Consider the following 20,515-nt stretch of genomic DNA (forward strand, 5'->3'; position numbering starts at 1 on the left):
GGGCTACACGTGACGTCACGTGACGTGACCAGAATACCCGTGGGGCAGTTCCCCTCATTGTGCTGAGTGTTTTGATATGTCACATGTCCATGTTGTGCAAATTTTTAATTTTCACGTGTCGTCACGTGTCGTCACGTGACGTCACGTGACGTGGCCAGAATACCCGTGGGGCAGTTCCCCTCATTGTGCTGAGTGTTTTGATATGTCACATGTCCATGTTGTGCAAATTTTTGATTTCGCTTGTTTTGGGGGCGGGGCTACACGTGACGTCACGTGACGTGACCAGAATACCCGTGGGGCAGTTCCCCTCAATGTGCTGTGTTTTGATATGTCACATGTCCATGTTGCTTCTACAAAGCAACATAATTATAATTATGATGGCTTCTACAAAGCCAACACACTTATAAACAGTAATTTTAAAAACAAATAAATCAATTTTGCAGCAGAACAGGAAGTCACACATGGGAGAAAGCACAAACACACTGATCAGACATATGTGTGTATGTTACATATATTAATATATTAATGTTGTACATAAACTTGTTAAATGTTTAAATGTAACCAACATGATTTTCTTTTAAAGCAGAGAAATGTAAATAAAAAGTAAATGAATTCATGTTAACAGTCTGTAGAATAAATCAGATTATATTTAAGTTTATAACTAAAAGCTTTGTTTCTCCTGTCTGATTATGTAAAAAGTCCATTTTATAAAATAATTATTCATTACTTATTAATGGAGAGAGGATTTAAACTCTTTAAGGATTTGAACTCTCTGTAGGTTTGTTCAGACTGTTAAACAGACGCTCCTCAATTCTGTCCATGTGATGCTTCACCCACTTGAAGCTGGGATCTGCACAAAAACGACGACCGTCCTGTAGAGTAAAGCTGTAGAGGAGAGAGAAGATTTACATCAGTGTGAAACTGTAATAAAATCAGAAAATCAGACACTCTGACACGCCCCAAACCTCCAAGATAATATAAAGTTAGATTCATATATAAGATTTATAAGTTAGATTCAATATAAAGAATTAATAGACATTAAATTACTAACTTTATTTATTCATTAAAAATAAACCAGGAACTGAACACTTACATGACTCCAGGTTTTCGACACCGAATATCTGTTACTGCATAAGCTGTAATGACTCTTACAGGGATTGGTCGTGTCTGAAAGCTGAAACAGCACTGATCTACTTCAGTTCCCTCTGTGTGAAAACATTTCTACATTTAGTTCTGTGATTAAATGTTCAATAAGAAAATATTAGACACTTTTATATCTAGTATCAGATGCAGATTATTGTAGCTATTAAACTGTATTATGTCACAGTTGAGTTCTGGACTCTGATTGGTCAGAAGGTGTTGATTAATTCTCTATAACAGCAGCTCTGACTGTAGTGCAGGTTTATATTAATGCACTCGCTCTGATACCTTATCGTTTCTATAGTAACGGCTCATTCACAGGGATTCGTATGGCAGACACATCACATAAACAGATGTAAAAACCTGTGTGATCATTGATGTAGTGAAGTTTTCTCTAAGGAGACTTTTATCTATCATTTTAACATCTTCAGGACAGAGAAGTTTACACATAAAGCGAGAATAAAGAGAGACTGATGAGGAACAACTGTTTATAGCAGTGAGACCAGGAATAAAAATATTTAATGAACCTGTTTCTGTGACATTAAATGTAACTGTAAACAGATAAAACATATTAATTCTTCTTTAATAAATAAATATTGTAACCTGTGTTATAAAACACTTGTGGACGTTCTGTTACAGAACAATCCTCATCTTTACAGTGTAACAGTAACTCTGCTTCATCACACCACCACATCACTCAGTATTTTACTGTAACAGTGTGACAAACACACAGTGGTTTATTAATGCTGCTTATTTACAGAAACCTCATCAGCTTTTTAGGAAATTCAGCATCAGTATGAACCAGGGGTTTAATACTACTACTGATAATAATAATAATAATAATAATAATAATAATAATAATAATAATAATAATAATAATAATAATAATAATAATAATAATAAACTTAATCTTACCCTGGGCCTTTGTGAAGGACTGAAGGCAGGCGAGAACCAGCAGAACCAGCAGGAGAGAACGAGAGATCATGACTGCTGCTGATGATGAAGAGAATGATGAAGATATTGATGGTCAGGAGCAGAATGGTATTAGTGCAGATGTATCAGGTTTCAGATGGACATCGAGGACTAGAAAGCCACCACACGATGAGATATAGTTCTTTTCCTTTCTGAAACAGAGGAATATCATCAGTGCATCAGGAGGCAATGACTTCCCTCTCTATGGGAACAGTACGTTACATATCATACTTATACACAATAATATTTACATCATCTATATAATATTAACAGTTATCTGTAATATACTAGATCATATGTAAGAGATTTCTATAATACACTGTTCTATAATAAAATTAACATCAGTCACATTTATGTGTATCTCTATTTCCATGTGTTATAAATCAAACGAAATGAAACACAACAAATATATTTTCAGCTCTATTTTATATCTGGGTGATTCTTAGACTATGGGCACTTTTATGTTCTTTGATCACATTTAAAAAAATACATATCATTTTTGACAAATTCTTTTTTCTTTGTCAAACTATTAATAAAAACACCTTTAAAAAAATTACTACCTTTCTATTATGATTTTTTCCTACTTTCCAACCTCCTTATAGGTGCCAAAATCACTGTTTTCTTCTTGTCGCACACCCAGACTTTTAAACTTCAACAATGAAAATACAGTTTAAAAATATGACTTATCTGGTAACTATTAATGTACCTGAATTAAACACTAGTAAAATAATTAAAATACATTATAGTAATTAATGTGAGACTACTATCAATATTACTTTTTATACAAAATATAGCTGTCACACAGTATTGGTGTCATTTCCACTACAATGCAGTAATGTCCCTTTAAAAAGTTTGTGTGAAAGATTGTTTAGGTGGTTTCTATGGAAACGTTCAGGGACATCAGAGCACATGATGGAATTGGAGGGAATTTTAAATTTCATCAACAACAAATGAAGAAAAATCAAGGTAAATATTGATAGATCAGTTAATATATTTATTCTACGTTATTTCCAAAAATGCTGTACCTTCAAGTGTGTTTTTAAAAAGCTAAAAGTTTTAAGTTAAATAAGAGTATTTATACATCACATGCTAAGTATTAATTCAATAAATCTTTCATTTTTTCACAAAAAACTACAGAAATGTCATTTCCACCACAGTCATTTCCACCATACTGCCCTCTGTGGTGGAAATGACATTTATGGATAAAAAGTACAATTGATATGGATTGTGGGAGTAGATTTGTGTAATAACTTTTATATTATAATATATTACAATACTTTTTATATTTATATTATAATATTTTTATTTCTAATTTATATTACTTTTATATTAATTTATTTTGTTTTTATCTATTTTTAAGAAGCCACCTAAGCCAACAAAAGAAAGGTCCAATCTGCAGAGTATGGCAGACAAGCTGCTTTCTCATAAAGTCATTAAAAGCAGCAACATTGAAAATCTGATTGTATCCCTGTGCTGTTCGACAAAATATACCAAGCAATGTATGTACAGGGAATGTACCGTTTGTGAAGCCAAAGAATTGGAAATCTCAACCTTTGACCCTGGGACCCAAGCATTTTGGTATGAGTGGAAGGGAAAGGTTGAGGAGAGACTGAAGAAAAAGAAAGATGGTAGTGAAGAAAAAAACACAGTCCATTTAACAGTTAAAAAGAAGGTTACAGGTACTCTGCATACTTTGCTTGAGGACTTTCGCTTAGGACTAAAAGAAAAACTTGGCAAACATGTCTATAACATCAGACACCAATATGCTGCTCTTCATGGTTTAAAAGAGAATCTGAGTGAAGATGAGGTTGTCCTCCATATTGACTTTGCAGAGAATTTTCTCTGCAAGTAAAGCAGCGAAATCCAAGCTGTACATTTTGGTGATTCGCATAAACAGGCCTCACTTCACACTGGAGTGGCCTACACCAAAAACAGTGTGATTTCAGTCTGCTCAATCAGCTCCTCTTTTCGTCATGACCCCTGTGCTATTTGGGCACATCTATCAAAAGTCCTCACTTTCCTGAAGGATCAATACCCCACTGCTTCAGTGCTACATGTGGTCAGTGATGGGCCGACCACCCAATACCGCTCCAAAAATAATTTCTACTTCTTCACCAACATTCCATATCAGATGGGCTGGAAGAAACTCACTTGGAACTTTCTGGAGGCTGGCCATGAAAAATGCTGATGGGATAGGAGCAGCAATAAAAAGAAGAGCTGATGACATCATAGCTAGAGGGAAGGACATACCTAATGCTCGAGTGCTCTTTGAGGAGCTTCAACAGCAAAAGTCTGCCACAGAGCTCTTCTATGTTGAGCCAGAAGAAATTGAGTTTATGGACATTCATGTGCCATCCGAGCTACAAACAATTCGTGGCTCAATAAAGATTCATCAGGTAATGGTTGACAGTCCACAGTTATCTCAAACAAATAATTTTACATGAACGAAGTTCATGCCGTAACAGTTTTTCCTCTCCTTTCAGATAACCTCTGCTAGCCCAAGCCATATGTCTGGTACCAAACCAAGAATATCGTAGGCCTAATCCCTGAGCCTGTACCAGTGACCAAACGTCACAAGGAAATTATTGGTCTGTTTGGGAAGAAATATGTGAAACACTTAATTAGATGTGGCCTCGAATCACATCACACACATACGCACACATACACACACATGCACACATGAGCAAATGCGCTCTCTCTCACACACACATGCAAACATACATACATTCACATATTCAAGATGCTCAAACTTTTCCACATTCCACATCTCTGTTTAAATGTTACAGTTTCAGGTGTTCTTTACAGTTACTCTTTACAGAAGATGTGTTCATTTAAGAGACCAATAAGAACATTTCAGAACATTAACCTCATGATTGTCTCACATTGTTGAATTTTTTATGCATCTTGTATTGTTTGTATTTTCCCTGGCCATCAGTTGTGTCAGTTCTTTACAGTATGCACTGTAACCGTTCATCTGTGAGACAAATCAGTTTTATACATCAACCACACCTGTTTTAGTGTAGTGCTGAGTTTGTTTAATGACTCTGTGAATTGAGTTTAATGAGTGTTATGAGTTTAAGTATTTTTCTAATAAATATATCTACTGTTTCTCTACATTCACGTTACATTCATTGTCATTTCCATCACCACACACATTTTTTAAAAAAAAATTTCTCATCACACATTAAATATTTATCCACAATTTATGATATTGTGCTCTACTTAGTATAAATATTCAAGTTATTTATTTTCCAATAAACTCTTACCCAAACTAATATTAAATTTCAGAGTGTGACAGGTGTGCAGTTCAGTATTTGGTCCTTAGGGCAGTTAATTTATCTCATTAACAAATATATAATTAATGTACATTGTGGAAAAACTGGTAAAACTAGTTACAAAAATGATCTTAGACAATTCTTGAGTGGCATAAGTTATTCTATTTTTTTAATAACAGCTGTATATTGAGATGTGGTGGAAATGACATTTGTTCATTGCAGGTCGGAAAAAATGTAAAATATTAACAGTTTCTCTTGTAATCTAAGTTTGTCCTCTAACAGACCTTAAAACTAGAGAAATGATTTAAACTTATGAGAATGTGTTACCTAACTTTTGATCAAGTTTTTTTTTGTTCAACTTCACAAGGCTAAAAGTGTCCCTAGTTGAAGAAACGCCCATCTACATCACGAAATCTCGAGTCTTTTATCTCCCCTTTCTAAACATGGACTCTTCCAGTCTTACCCCCTCCTTTCGGTGACAGATGGACTATTCCATAAGGTTCCACGTGAGTTAGAGGTAAACAGGTAAAGAGGGCGCGCGCACGGTAACAGGAAGGTGGGTCGGATCAGTATGTTGTAAATAGTTTGTACAGTAAAGTGAGCTAGTGTCATTGTTTGTGCTCGTATCACACTGTAAGTATATATTATTTCTGACTGTTTACCGTCAACTTCTGCTGAATGATTTAAAGAACTATCGATTTCACTGATATTTATATTTAATGTTGTTCATGCTATATTAAACTCATCTCAAGTCACGCAGTACGCATGCGCACTAGAGTTGTTTACCCTCTCAGCGGAATGTGCGCAGAAACAAAGATCATGTGGTCGGTTCATGAACAGCTTTAACGGCCATATTCCAGTTTACACAAGTAGTTTAGACAGAGTTTGTGATGTTACATTTATCTCAACGGATCAGTATTTTGTATACTAAAAAAAAGTGTTAATGAAGTAATGACTCTCTCTCTCTCTCTCTCTCTCTCTCTCTCTCTCTCTCTCTCAGTCTGTAATAATATTGTCTTGTGTTTTCTCTGTATGTATATCTGTATTGTATATTTACAGAACCACATTTCTATACAAAACCAATAAATGAAGTGATGTAGAATTGAAACAGTTTCACTTTGAGACATTATTGTTCTGACCAGACAAACTGTAGCCTTCAGCCAAACACTAAACATCAGCAGACAACACAGTTAAACACCACAATCAGCTTATTTCATGTAACCAGTAATAAAATATCATTGTAAAGATCAGGAATAAACTTACCCAAGTTACTCGAGGGGAGAGCCACAGTACATCCACAGGGTCATTAACCCTCAGTGTGTACAGTACTCACAGTCTGAGTCTGACATATAGTCCACGAACCCTGAACACAGGAAGTGCTGCAGCAATGGTACTCCCACTCGACAAAATACCCCAAGATAGGTTCCAGAACTTTAATAATGTACTCTCATAAACCAAGAACAATAAGTGGAGCTAAAACTCTTCTTATACAATGACATGTAAACCAAAAAATAAATCATTGGAGAAGGAATAATTTGAGAAGATAATACAGGAAAAGAAAGAAAAATAAATCTCACCAGCTACAGAGATTTCATCTCATTCCTCAGTTTAAGATGTTTAGAAGAGTGAGTGAGTGTAGTTTGTGTGTCTAGGTGATGAAAAACCTCTCAATCACAAGAAACCTAGCTGCTGTTTTCACCTAAAATGAGGGAGAATCTGATCTCACTCTACCGGTATTAATAGTGTAAAATAAATTGAAGATAATTCAATTTCAATAAGTGTCCATTTATTAAAATATTAATATTTTAAAGATTTGTTGTTGTAAAGTGTTGTGTAGGTCTTTGTCTGTACTCATGAATACATTGTTTTTGTTCATATGTATAAGCACAAAGTCAAATGTCAGTAGATATGAAGCTGATAGATGCACTGGAAGTATAAATATATAACAGAAACAATAGTGTCATTGGTGATGTAATTGTACTTCTGATCAGAATGTCATGAGTTCAAATCCCAGCACCACCTTGCTGCAACTGCTGGACACTTGAGCGAGGTCAGTAACTCTAACCCTCTTAACTGTTCAGCTGTATAAATGAGATTAATGTCAGTTGGTATGGATAAGGGCATCTGCTAAATATTGTAAATGTTCTCCACTACTTACACTACACCACTATAGGTACTCCAATTATTACATCCTACCACCATTGTAGAAAATACCATAAACTAAAACTATACTACAGTGGCAGAGAAATGCAAAACACAATAACAAATTAGAATACACACCGAACATTCAGAAAATCAAATAACTACAAAAACAAAATAACAAATCATAAAACACAATGACATTTCAGAGTTTGTGAATGGAAGTCTTACTGCTGATTGGACGATACATCTGTCACTCAAGATATACTGGAAGTACTATACAAATGCAGACTACATTCCCCTACAGCTGTAAACAGCAGAATACTCTACACTGCACTACCGTGTAAACTAATGTAGCTGCTGGTTGCAAACTGGCTGGAATATTCTGGATCTGAAGTAGATGCTATTGCAACAGAGTGACCGCATCCTGGAAAAGCAAGATCAGCCTCTCTTCCTCTTTTATGTAAAGCTTTTGTCCTTTCTTTCTTCCCTTCTGACCTCCCTCTTCCCTATACCATGTAAACAGTGGCCAATTTCCCTGAAGCCTGTGCCCCAAACCCATGCCTGTCTCTTTCCCTTAGATTGTTAATTACCAAGCTTGGGTGTGGGGATAAGACCTGGGCTGGTGTGGTGGTGTTCCAGGATCTAAATATGGTACTGTACACTATACTAGCACTATACCACCACAGACACTAATATACTAGGAGTGGGACCCATTAGCAGATTTATTTAAAGACAAAATCAGCAAAAACACAGAAAATCACAGTCAGAAACACAATGAAAACAAACAATAGTTTACGCTGAAGCTGGTGGTCGTGTGGTTTAAAAACCCTGAATACCGGAAGTGTCCTTTGACACAGAAGTGTGGAAAAACTCGGGCAATGGCTCCCTCTGGTGGAGGAGACAACAAAGTTTTTCATAATCACGGCTTCAGCGGTCATGATCATTTTTATTGCATGGAACCACCACTTGAGGGCGCTGCTGCTCAGGAAGTATAGAGAGTACACACATGATGGGAATTCAGTGTCTTTTATTCGATTAAATTCATTTCTTCTCATGAAGCTCGCAAATAAGAGTCGATTGTTCTATTTTCTCTAAAACGGAGAGTTTGTGATATAATGACCGGTGATTGTTGTGTGTGAACTGTGGCCAAAACGGTTTATTAAATCTTACTCATTATCATTAGACTCTACACCCTTCTGTTTGTTCCTTTTCTCTCTTTCTCTTTCATAAAAAAATAATCACATGCCATTAATATAAATTAGAAATAAAATGTAAAGTTTCTTCTTTGGCTTATTTGTATGTTGCACAGAAAAACACCACAGGAAACTCATTATATCATCTTATTTAATCTACATTCTGTTTTTAGTTTTTCTCAAAGTTCTAGAATCATATTGTTCTATCTATATGTATATTATATACAGAGAAATGTTGATGTGAACTTCTGCATAAACCACAAACACGTCTCATAATTCAGTGAATATTTTTTATATTTGTTTATAAAAAAAAGAAATTTATTTATTTTTGATTTATAATTCATAATTATAGTTATTTGAATTGTCACAAAATAAATTCTAAGAGAGAAATAATAAAATATATGATACAAATCTGCAGAAAGACAGAAACAATTCAAACAGAATTTTACAGCAGAACAAAAAGTTTTACATGGAAAAAATGAGTCTGGAAGTGACTTTGACCCCAAAGTGACCTTGACCTTGAAGTGACCTTGACCTGGAAGTGCATTAATATTTGGCTGAGGGATTTCTCTGGCAGCTTAGTGTGGGATTTGCTGATCATGAAGTTAGTCCAGGGGTGAAGCTCCTGTGTGACCTTAACTAAAAAGTCTGGCTGTGGGATGTGGTAGCTCAGTGGTTAAGGTGTTGGACTACTGATCGGAAAGTCATGGGTTCGAATCCCAGGTCCACCAAGCTGCCACTGCTGGGCCCCTGAGCAAGGCCCTTTACCCTCAGTTGTAAGTCACTCTGGATAAGGGTGTCTGCTAAATGCCGTAAATGTAAGTCACTTCAAGGTGAGAAACAGAAGAAAAAAACATTTAAAAGTTTAAAATGAAGTTACTATATATCTCTAACATCTATCCCTATTGCTAATGAGCAAGCCAGAGGTGATGGTGGCAAGGAAAAACTCCCTGATATGATATGAGGATGAAACTTTGGATAAAGGAATGATGGATGGATGATTGGATGGTTATATATTTGAATGGATGGGTAGGTGGATGGATGGATGGAGTTAGTGGGTCAGAAGAAAAAAGACAGAAACAGACAAACCAATATTTTCTGAACAGAAGAGTAAAGAATGAATTTTTTTTACGAGAAAATAAAAGGTGAGTAAGAACATGAAGCTGGATGGATGGATGTATGGATGTATGGATGATGCAGGTGGTGCCAATGTAAGACAATATAATATTTGCTGCTGTAACTGTGATAGTTAAAGTCAAAATGGTTAAATGTTCAGGATTAAATGTTCATGTCTTTTTTTTTTAATCTCAGCAGTGAGATAATGAAGCTCATCTCGACTCGGCTCCCAAATTATTCAAATGTACTGACTATAAACAAAGTATATATAAAGTATATTCCAGACTCATATATATATATATATATATATATATATCATCAAATGTCATAAAGCATAAATATATCTTCTTAGCACTTATTTGTAGAGAAATGTAAATGTTATTTGTAAATGTTTGTTTGTACTACTTGGCAACCAGTTATAATTTATGTTAAATATGTTTGCGAGGGCCGGGGCAGATGGGGCTGTTTGGGGTTGTTATAATGCAGCTGACCACTGTGTGCATTAACCACAAACACGTCTCATAATACACTGATTATTTATTGACCTTCATTCTTCTACTATTTTGTGACAATTCAAATCACTAGTAAGAGAGAAAGAAATAAAAAATCAGGAGTTGTAAGCAGTAAGTTTAAAAACAAAAAACAAATAAATCAATTTTGCAGCAGAACAGGAAGTCACACATGGGAGAAAACACAAACACACTGATCAGACATATGTGTGTATGTTACATATATTAATATATTAATGTTGTACATAAACTTGTTAAATGTTTGAATGCAACCAACATGATTTTCTTTTAAAGCAGAGAAATGTAAATAAAAAGTAAATGAATTCATGTTAATAGTCTGTAGAATAAATCAGATTATATTTAAGTTTATAACTAAAAGCTTTGTTTCTCCTGTCTGATTATGTAAAAAGTCCATTTTATAAAATAATTATTCATTACTTATTAATGGAGAGAGGATTTAAACTCTTTAAGGATTTGAACTCTCTGTAGGTTTGTTCAGACTGTTAAACAGACGCTCCTCAATTCTGTCCATGTGAATCTTCACCCACTTGAAGCTGGGATCTGCACACACATGACGACCGTCCTGTAGAGTAAAGCTGTAGAGGAGAGAGAAGATTTACATCAGTGTGAAACTGTAATAAAATCAGAAAATCAGACACTCTGACACACCCCAAACCTCCAATATAATATAAAGTTAGATTCATATATAAGATTTATAAGTTAGATTCAGTAACAAGTTCAATTCTATTACACATATATAATAAAACATAAATAAAAATTATTAGCTTTTATTATTAATTAAAAATAAACAAGGGACTGAACACTTACATGACTCCAGGTTTTGTACACTGAAGCTCTGTTACTGCATAAGCTGTAATGACTCTTACAGGGATTGGTTGTATCAGAAAGCTGGTACAGCAGTGGTACTCTTCTGGTTCATTTCCATCTGTGTGAAAACATTTCTACATTTAGTTCTGTGATTAAATGTTCAATAAGAAAATATTAGACACTTTTATATCTAGTATCAGATGCAGATTATTGTAGCTATTAAACTGTATTATGTCACAGTTGAGTTCTGGACTCTGATTGGTCAGAAGATGTTGATTAATTCTTTATAACAGCAGCTCTGACTGTAGTGCAGGTTTATATTAATGCACTTATTTGTTTCTATAGTAACAGCTTGTTTACAAGGACGTGTACAGCAGATGGGACACATAAACTGGTTAAAAGGTGAGATTTTCTTTAGGGAGATGTTTATTTAACATTAATTGAATTTTTTTTATTATTATATTGAAGTGAATAAAAAAGATACCAAAGAAACTATTATAAACTATTATTGTATAGTTAAGAACAGGAACTAACTTGTTTCACTGACATTAAATGTAACTGTAAATTTATAAAACATATTTCTAAGACAAAAAATTAATAAAAAATTAATAGTTTTTTCAGTATAAGAGAACAAAGCACTTGTGAACATTCTGTTACAGAACAATCCTCATCTTTACAGTGTAACAGTAACTCTGCTTCATCACACCACCACATCACTCAGTATTTTACTGTAACAGTGTGACAAACACACAGTGGTTTATTAATGCTGCTTATTTACAGAAACCTCATCAGCTTTTTAGGAAATTCAGCACCAGTATAAACCTGGGGTTTAATATTACTACTGATAATAATAATAATAATAATAATAATAATAATAATAATAATAATAATAATAATAATAATAATAATAATAATAAACTTTATCTTACTCTGGGCCATTGTGAAGGACTGAAGGCAGGCGAGAACCAGCAGAACCAACAGGAGAGAATGAGAGCTCATGACTGATGATGAAGATGTTGAAGAGAATGATGAAGATATTGATGGTCAGGAGCAGAATGGTATTAGTGCAGATATCACCTCCCTCTTCAGTTTATATAGCTGGTGAGAGGGGTGGGAGAGTGTGGTCTGGGTGTTTAAGTGACCAAAAATTTCCACTTTGACTGAGATTAAAAAAAGAAATCCTCTTTCACAGGAAACCCAACTGTGGTTTTTACCTACAACGAGGAAGAAGTGAATATTTAACACCTTGTAATCAAACACATCTCACACTAATCTATTAAACTCATCAAATAAAATGAAATTAAATAAATGCAGCTTCATTGGAGTTCAACATTAACTCAGTCCAAACTCAGATCTCAGATCAAATCACACATCATCCACAATACAAAGAGATAAAATAAATTGTAATGACTCACAAACCTTAAGCATAAAGTTATTAATAAACAGGAAAGGTTACAGCTTTAAAATATATTCATTCAGATCAAATCTATTTTAGTAGTAATCAGCTGTGCTTAATGGAGACTAGTGAACCATGCAATTAAGGGTCAAATAGTCACATATCATAATCAGCATGGTACACACACACACACACACACACACACACACACACACACACACACACACACACACACACACACACACACACACACACACAATCTTTTTTTAAATATAAAAGGTAGGAAATTTCTTTAATGGATAAATTCAGTGACAGAAGTGTTGAGTAGGGACTTTCAGAACTGAAACACACACACAACCACACACACACACACACAAAACCACACACACCCACAAACACATTCTAAGCCTTTCTAATTTTTAAAGATGTGAATTTCCCTCATAACAGTGTGATATATGATGTAGTACAACTGCAGTACAGATTCTAATCAAAGAACCTGCACTAGTTCAAGGCTTTAAACATGTAGGACAACTGTTACCTATTCTGAATCATTTATAATTACAGTCCACATTACTGAGTATTTTATTTTATTCACGTCCTTTACATATAAAAATCATGAAGATTAGCTTTAGAGCCGAGAGTATACCACCCCTCACCTAAAGACCTATAAGGCTATAATTCAACCTGCTATCTAAATTTAGCTCTTGTGGATTTAACAAGTTTGAACTATTAAATAGACCTTACATCACTAGTCAAGAAGTCACTAGGTCTACAAATGATGGCATCTGTTATTTCCTTTCCATCGCCCTCACCAACAGTGATAGCAATAAGTGGAACTATGTGACTGTTTATAAACTACAGATCAGCTTTTCAAAATGCAGTCCACACACATGTTGGCCTATAAGTGCATGACCCACAGACCTGTCAATAGTGTCAATAGTGAAAGTCAATAGTGTGTCAATGAATGATGGCTTTTATTAGTCTTGGATTTAACTAAATTTGCCAAAGGAAAATATTTTGGCTAGAGAGACTTTCCCATATTTTTTTTTTCTTTTCATATGCAACATAGAATTACAGTTTACTCATTTGTTTACATTTACATTTACAACTTTTGGCAGACATCCATATACGTGGCGTACAAAAGTGTTTACTTATTTGATGTCTAATTTTAGATCAGTAGTAGTAATGATGCAATCGCTGTTAATTAATGTTTAAAAGCTAATTTGTATCCCTGTCATTTTAATAACTTACACATACGTTTCTAAAATTAGAAGATAAGAAGAAATATTAAAGGGACCCGAGGCCACAACATCCAATAATTATATACAACCCAAGTTCTGGAAATGCTGAGATATTTATATAAATTAGATTAAAATGAAAACTAAAATACTTTCAAATCACATGAAGCAATATTTTATTCACAATAGAACATAGATAACATAACAAATGTTTAACCAGAAAAATTTAACAGGGGCAATAAATGACTGAAAAAGCAAGACATTTTGAAAAGATTCAGCTGGGAGAACATCCAACACCAATGTTGTTAATTAATATCAGGTCTGTAACATGTATAGATATAAATGGGATGTGTTAGAGAGTCTCTTAGAAGTAAAGATGGACAGAGACTCTCCAATCTATTAAAGAGTGTGTAAAACGATTATGGAATACTTTAAAAACAATGTTCATCATCAAGAAAATTACAGAACTCATCATCTACAGTGCAGAACATAATAAAAAAGATTCAGCGAAACTGGAGAAATTTATGTACATAAGGGACAAGGCTGAAGACCTTTATTGGATGTCCGTGGTCTTCGGGCCATCAGACAACACTGCATCACTCATCAGCATGATTGTGTCACTGGCATCACTTCATGGACCCAGGAACACTTCTAGAAACCACTGTCAGTGAACACAATATGTTTACAAAAATGTACAAAATATCCCAACATTTCTAGAATTCGGGTTGTAATTCTTGATTAGCAAGCTAGAGATTAGAGGCTGTAATTATGTTTACACAGTAACAGGGTGAATACTAAAACAATCATAACTGTTATATAAGAGCAGAACATCGCTCCATCACTCCTGCACCTTACAGTTTCACAGAAAAATCAATGTTCTGCAGTATTGAAGTATTGAAACTATTCTGGTAGCCCAAGAGCACTATAGCAATACACTTTTTAGTGGTTTGTCTTCTAATTGTTACACATTTCTATCTTATAGATCTAGATCTAAATTTCCCCAAACACCAAGTTCCTTTCCTCATGCAGCCTACAGCAGGCACACAAGTTAAAACAAGACATTTGCTGCTGTAACGTTAATTTTTAGCACATCCACCAAATGCTATGGTGCTTCCTAATCACCAGCTGTACGTCAAAGGCTAGAAATACAAATTCCACTAATGCACCTTTATGTTCCTAAGGTACAGTGATAGACTGACCAACACAATAGAATTTGAAGAGATGCAGTGTTTCCTGAGGTTTGCCGACTTTTACTGGTGCTTTCTCAGGGGTTTCAGCTTTACTGCCCTCACTCTCATGGTTCTGTTGCAGAGCGATGTGCCTACAGTAGCTTGGAATCCAGAGGGAGATCATGATAACAAATATATAAAGAGAGCATTTACCATGACTCAATGCTAAAACTCTATGACCTGACCTGGATTTCATTGCACATATGGATGCTTCTGAAACCAGAGTGAGGCAGTGTTAATGCAGGGATTTTGGGAGAGGCCCAAGCTGCACCAGGTGGACTTTTTCTCTTGTAAGCTGCCCCCTGGAAAGCAGAAGTACAATGTGAGGATATGGAGATGTTTATGTTTTAGCTGGCTCTTAAAGAGTCACAAACTTTTGACTCTTAACTGACCAAGTTTCACCCTTATGATCTCTGTAAATTGTAAATTGTTGTAGGTTAAGCAAATCAGGTCCATCTGAGAATCTTGCAGTGGGAAGTGGAGGAGGAAAAGAGAAATTGGGATCTTTTCCAGCCCTTGAAACTCCAGAGACATCCACAGAATTCCCACTGTTCATTCATCCCTTTTGGTGGAAGACTGCTAGACATGGCTAGGGAAAACTCAATTCTAAATTCAAATGGCAATCTCAATTCTGCTCCGTAATTGAATATGTCCATGTATGTGAAAATGGATAGACCAGGCAGCTACCATCATGAATCACCACATTGGGGAACAACATGCAGATGACTGTCGGTACAGTATGACCCATACACAGTGAATAAACAGGTAAAAAAATACTTTACCTCATAAACGTATTAAAAAGTAGATTGGACCTGCCCCTGCTTTGTCATCCTTTGTCATCCTTTGTTGTTTTCTCCATGAGCTGCCAGAGTGTGCAGCAAAAACATCTGAGTGAATCAGTGGATCAGAACTTCGATGTGACACTTGACGCAAGTCAACATCAAAACAGAACCTGGAGTGACAGCAGGACAAGCAATTCCCAGATGTCACCAAAATGCTAAGTGACATTATACTACACTCTGCCAGACCCTGGTCCAGATTCATCAGGATGATACCACTGATACCACTAGGGAAATCCCAGAACGTGTAACTACCTCTGGAGACCAAACCGGTTGGAAGTCAATTATATCATGGTTTAATATGTGAAAGCTGCTTAGAATGAAGTCTTGCCATCAGGTCTATTGTGAGATCTACTGCAGCACAAACTGCTGAAAAAGTGACTGCTGGCTCTGATAGAAAGGAGTCTGGTCACACAGAGGATCACGTTTTCTTTAATATTCTGTGAACCAGTGGTTGATTTCTGCCATCATGCACAATAATGTACAATAAGTGTAGCATAGTGAGTTATGACTAAAACGTTAAGTCAGAAGGTAACACAGACTTGATGGCATCCTGAGATGTCCCCTAATAACTGTAGCTTCTTCTAGGACTAAAGTCCTTCAGGAAACACTGGTTATTTGGCCTCCAAATTCCCTGAGACTCTCTATGTGTAACTGACACAACAGTACACCAGGACCATGATGTACATTATAACCCTTATAATGATGTCCTTATAACCCTTATAACTTAATGAGTCAAGTCATGGGGCAAGAGTCAAGAAGCTTTTATTATCATTTTTACCATAAACAGTTGGTGCAGGTACACACTGAAATAAAACAACATGGTGGATCATGGTGTATGTAGAACTAAGTACACAACACAGTAAAGTATGTGTGCAAACGTGATAGACAAACAGTACAATACAATACAGTACAATACAATACAATACAATACAATACAATACAATACAATACAATACAGTACAATACAATACAATACAATTCAACAGTGTTTACAGTGCAGCCCTGACCAGTACACAGGTCTGGTCAATGTTCCACACAATATTATAAAATGGTATGGATGTAAACAAACAGTTTACAGTTAGCAGCAGATTGTAACAGCATAAAAAGTACTGTGCAAAACTTGCAATGGAAGTGTATATACATTAAGGTGGGTTACAGTCCACAATACTGGCTATATTTTAATCTACATTACATTTAAAAATTCTAAAGCCTGGTTTTAATTCCAAAACTATACCAACCCTCACATAACGGCCTGTAAAGGCTGTAATTTAACCTGTTTACTAAATTTAACTCTTGTGGATTTAATTAGTCTGAATCATTTAATAGACCTTACATCACTACTCAAGAAGGTCTTTGAGAGTCTTATGAATAAATCCATCTTTTCCTCCACCCCTGACACCACAACTCAATCCTGTTTACCAATTAACTCAATAGGTCTAGAAATGGTGGCATCTCTCATGTCCTTTACAACTCCCTCACCCTCTCTGATAGCAACAAGTGTAACTATGTGACGCTGTTGTTTAGAGAGAACAGCTCAGCCTTCAAAATGCTTTTGGCCCCCATGTGTATGACCCTCAGACATGAGTCCACAGTGTGTGAATGAATGCTGGCTAATAGTCTGGAAATTATTAAAATATGCCAAGCAAAATATTTTTTTAGAGGGACTTTCCCATGTTTTTTTTTTCTTTCAAATGCAGCATAGCATTAGAGTTTGCTCATTTGTTTATTTATATGATGCTTATTTTATATCATTAGTAAAAATGATGTAATCACTACATACACACGGTTGAACTTTAAAAGGTAACTGATGTCACCATAATTTGTGTTGTTCACACAGACCTTTATGAGACTGAAGAAATTAAAGGGACTTTATGTAACTGGATCTTAAATTAGAGACTGTAATGTTTCACAGTAACGGGGTGAATACTAACACAATCACAACTGTTACATGAGAGCAGAACAGTGCTCCATCACTTCTGTACAGTTCCACAGAATAAAGAATCAATGTTGGGGAATATTGTAGTCAGGAGAACTATAGTAACACACAAGGTGGAGGTGGGAATCAAACCCCGACCCTGGAGGTGTGAGGAGAACGCGCTAACCATTAAGCCACCGTGCCCCCAATTTAATATTCTATATGTATATATTTTTTTTTAAATTCATTTTAAGTATTACCCAATGTAATAATTTAAAATAATGCATTTTTTAAACATATATTTTATCTCTCTTTATCGTGGATGATGTGTGCTCTGATCTGAAATCTGAAAGCTGCACTCATAAAATTTTACTTTTAATAGAGTTGTGTGAGATGTGTTTGGTTACAAAGTGTTAAATATTCAGTTCTTCTTTGTTTTAGGTGAAAGCCACAACTAAAAAAATTCCACAAAAGTGGAAATTTTTGGTCACTTAAACACCCAGACCACACTCTCCCACCCCTCTCACAACCTATATAAACTGAAGAGTGAGGTGATATCTGCACTAATACCATTCTGCTCCTGATCATCACTATCTTCATCATTCTTTTCAACATCATCTTCATCAGCCATGATCTCTCATTCTATTGTGCTGGTTCTGCTGGTTCTCGCTTGCCTTCAGTCCTTCACAACGGCCATTAAATCATTCATATATTTGTGCATTGACAATTTTCCCCTTAACCCCTGTTGATTTTCAACCCCGGTGCTAACCAACATTACCAATGATTGATGCAACACAACAGTACAACAATTACATAAACTAAAGATATAAGATTTAAAGACATAAACAACTAAAATATGATATCAGACTTGATCAGAAATGCTATACAAGCACTATGTACCACTATCAGTAATGCTGTACTAACACTACACCATCACATATATCAGATCTTATTAATATTAACAGGTATTTTAGCCCGTATATAGACATATGTACACATATAAAACCATACAACTGTATATAATGCTATATTAAATATTTAATTTAATCGTATCCTGGTATGACTATTGCTATAGTAAAAGAAAAAAATAGTATCTGGAATACTAACTTTAAGGTATCCATCCTATGTGCACAGTACTATTTAACACTCTTTCACTATACACAATCAATTATGTTCACTATTGAACAGGTTTGGGTTTTATAAAACTGTGCCAAGTGCCACCACATTAAAATGATTAGATCCAACTTCCCTAAGTAGAAAAATGTTCCTGAAGAATGTAAACTTCAGAAGAAGAGATAAGTGGGGGAGGGGTGAACAGGAAGTAGATGATGTCATGTATTTATACTGTATGACCTAGCTGCATTTTCACACACATCCCTTTCATTATTACTATATTAAACAGACTGAGCTCAGCAACATGACGTCACAACTTGGAAACTGATGTCAACCTGTCAGACAGCAATCTCATTATCGTCACTAATTTGTGTCAATGTCATTTCTATCTTCTGTTCATGACTCAGATAAGTTGGTTTTGTTTTGTTTTTGTTTAGATGAGTTGGAGCGGAGATCCTCTCAGTGAAAGCTGCTTAGAGTGAAGTCTAGCCATCAGGTCTATTGTAAGATCTACTGCAGCACAAACTGATGAAAACGTGACTGCTGACTCTGATAGAAAGGAGTCTGGTATGGATGTAAACAAACATTTTGGCACAGCAGATTCTGCTCTGGACAGAGATTAGGTTTCTTTTTCTGAGAGCAATTATCATACCATAGCACGTAAATTGGGAGGCAGACTTCCTGTTGAGGCAGGTGCTGAGGCCCCCGGAGTGCTGTCTTTATCTGCAGGTGCTGGAGTTTATTTGTATATTTTTTAGCATACGTGGATCTGTATGCATCCAAATAGTCAACGCACCATCAGCTTTGGTATTCCCTTTTTCACCTGATCCCAGCTAGAGGGTGCTATGATCGAGTCCACTTTCTTCCAGTGGCTCCTTGTTGGCCTGATAGAGTTTGGTTAATGGACCTACAGTAGTCTTCCTCCTAGATGGCACTATATGGGAGATTCCCATCAGAAATGTGGCTGCCATTGCTTGAACAACACCGGCGGGTGGCAGCACGGGTATTGACATTCCCATAGCCTCAGCCATGATGCAGCGTCGAGTTTCCTCAAAAAGAAACTACACCAGGACACATATTCTTTATATGAACTTGGTGGCACATTATCCCTTCGTCATGTGTCCTATCCGAGCCAGCAAATTGGCGTGTGCACACAGAACTTCAGACACAACTGCCTCAGTGAACATTCCATTTTAATTTTGATTACGAATGGACACATTTAAAAAAGAAAGAAAATTGTGTAAGACAGACTTCACTATGAATTGAAAAAGTGAGACACACAGACTTCATGATTTTGTTATTCTTTTGGACATTCCTATATGTAATATTTTTCAGAGCCCATGTAAAATTCTACAACTAAAGAGCACTCTGTTGACTTTGTATTCTATTTCATTTCATTTCAATTTGCATGTACAGTATAGATTATACTGTGGTGTTAATCATTAGTGTTTAGATGCAAAAGAAAGACTGAAATTGTAAAGTAAATATTCTTTTGGATGAATCCCATTATATTTGTTGGCACTTTACAGACATGTAAACATTGACCTCATTCTAGAAAGTTTTTATGTGCACAATACCATTCCACACTCTTCCACTATACACACTCC

The 20,515-nt window shown here is 35.5% G+C and overlaps 2 protein-coding genes and 1 long non-coding RNA gene across 5 annotated transcripts in view; 1 reads left to right on the forward strand and 2 right to left on the reverse strand.

The window, feature by feature from the left end:
- Positions 1 to 497: 497 nt before the first annotated feature.
- LOC113649477 (C-C motif chemokine 18-like) overlaps positions 498 to 20,515 on the reverse strand; it is a 43,702-nt gene continuing 23,684 nt past the window's right edge. The window contains exons 1-4 of one of the 3 annotated variants that reach the window (XM_047809973.1): positions 6,651 to 6,804; positions 2,056 to 2,264; positions 1,094 to 1,205; positions 498 to 885 (exon numbers count right to left, since the gene is read on the reverse strand). In XM_047809973.1, coding sequence (XP_047665929.1) covers positions 756 to 885; positions 1,094 to 1,205; positions 2,056 to 2,125 — 312 coding nt within the window. In that variant the 5' untranslated portion in view covers positions 2,126 to 2,264; positions 6,651 to 6,804 and the 3' untranslated portion in view covers positions 498 to 755. Of the gene's footprint in view, positions 886 to 1,093; positions 1,206 to 2,055; positions 2,265 to 3,630; positions 3,722 to 6,650; positions 6,805 to 20,515 lie in introns of those variants that run through there. The other 2 variants (XM_047809981.1, XM_047809977.1) reach the window with 2 other exon arrangements.
- Positions 10,688 to 12,239, reverse strand: LOC125138401 (C-C motif chemokine 3-like). Its single transcript, XM_047809967.1, has 3 exons — positions 12,105 to 12,239; positions 11,176 to 11,293; positions 10,688 to 10,943 (listed from the first exon to the last, which is right to left on the reverse strand). Exons 1-3 carry the CDS (start codon positions 12,172 to 12,174, stop codon positions 10,814 to 10,816), a joined length of 318 nt encoding a protein of 105 aa, XP_047665923.1. The 5' UTR covers positions 12,175 to 12,239; the 3' UTR covers positions 10,688 to 10,813.
- Positions 11,300 to 12,484, forward strand: LOC113649493. Its single transcript, XR_003442158.2, has 2 exons — positions 11,300 to 11,577; positions 12,122 to 12,484. It is a non-coding gene; the product is annotated as an uncharacterized LOC113649493 (long non-coding RNA).

The sequence above is a fragment of the Tachysurus fulvidraco genome, chromosome 1 (genome assembly GCF_022655615.1).
Source record: "Tachysurus fulvidraco isolate hzauxx_2018 chromosome 1, HZAU_PFXX_2.0, whole genome shotgun sequence".
NCBI classification, from domain to species: Eukaryota; Metazoa; Chordata; class Actinopteri; order Siluriformes; family Bagridae; genus Tachysurus; species Tachysurus fulvidraco.

Bases quoted from the DNA above. Each gene is read 5' to 3' on its own strand.
- LOC125138401 (XM_047809967.1), bottom strand. From the start codon at position 12,174: ATGAGCTCTCATTCTCTCCTGTTGGTTCTGCTGGTTCTCGCCTGCCTT. The intron at 11,294-12,104 runs GTAAGATAAAGT...GTTTTCACACAG, and splicing joins GTCCTTCACAATGGCCCAGA to ATGGAAATGAACCAGAAGAG. The intron at 10,944-11,175 runs GTAAGTGTTCAG...TCTCCTCTACAG, and splicing joins TGTACAAAACCTGGAGTCAT to CTTTACTCTACAGGACGGTC.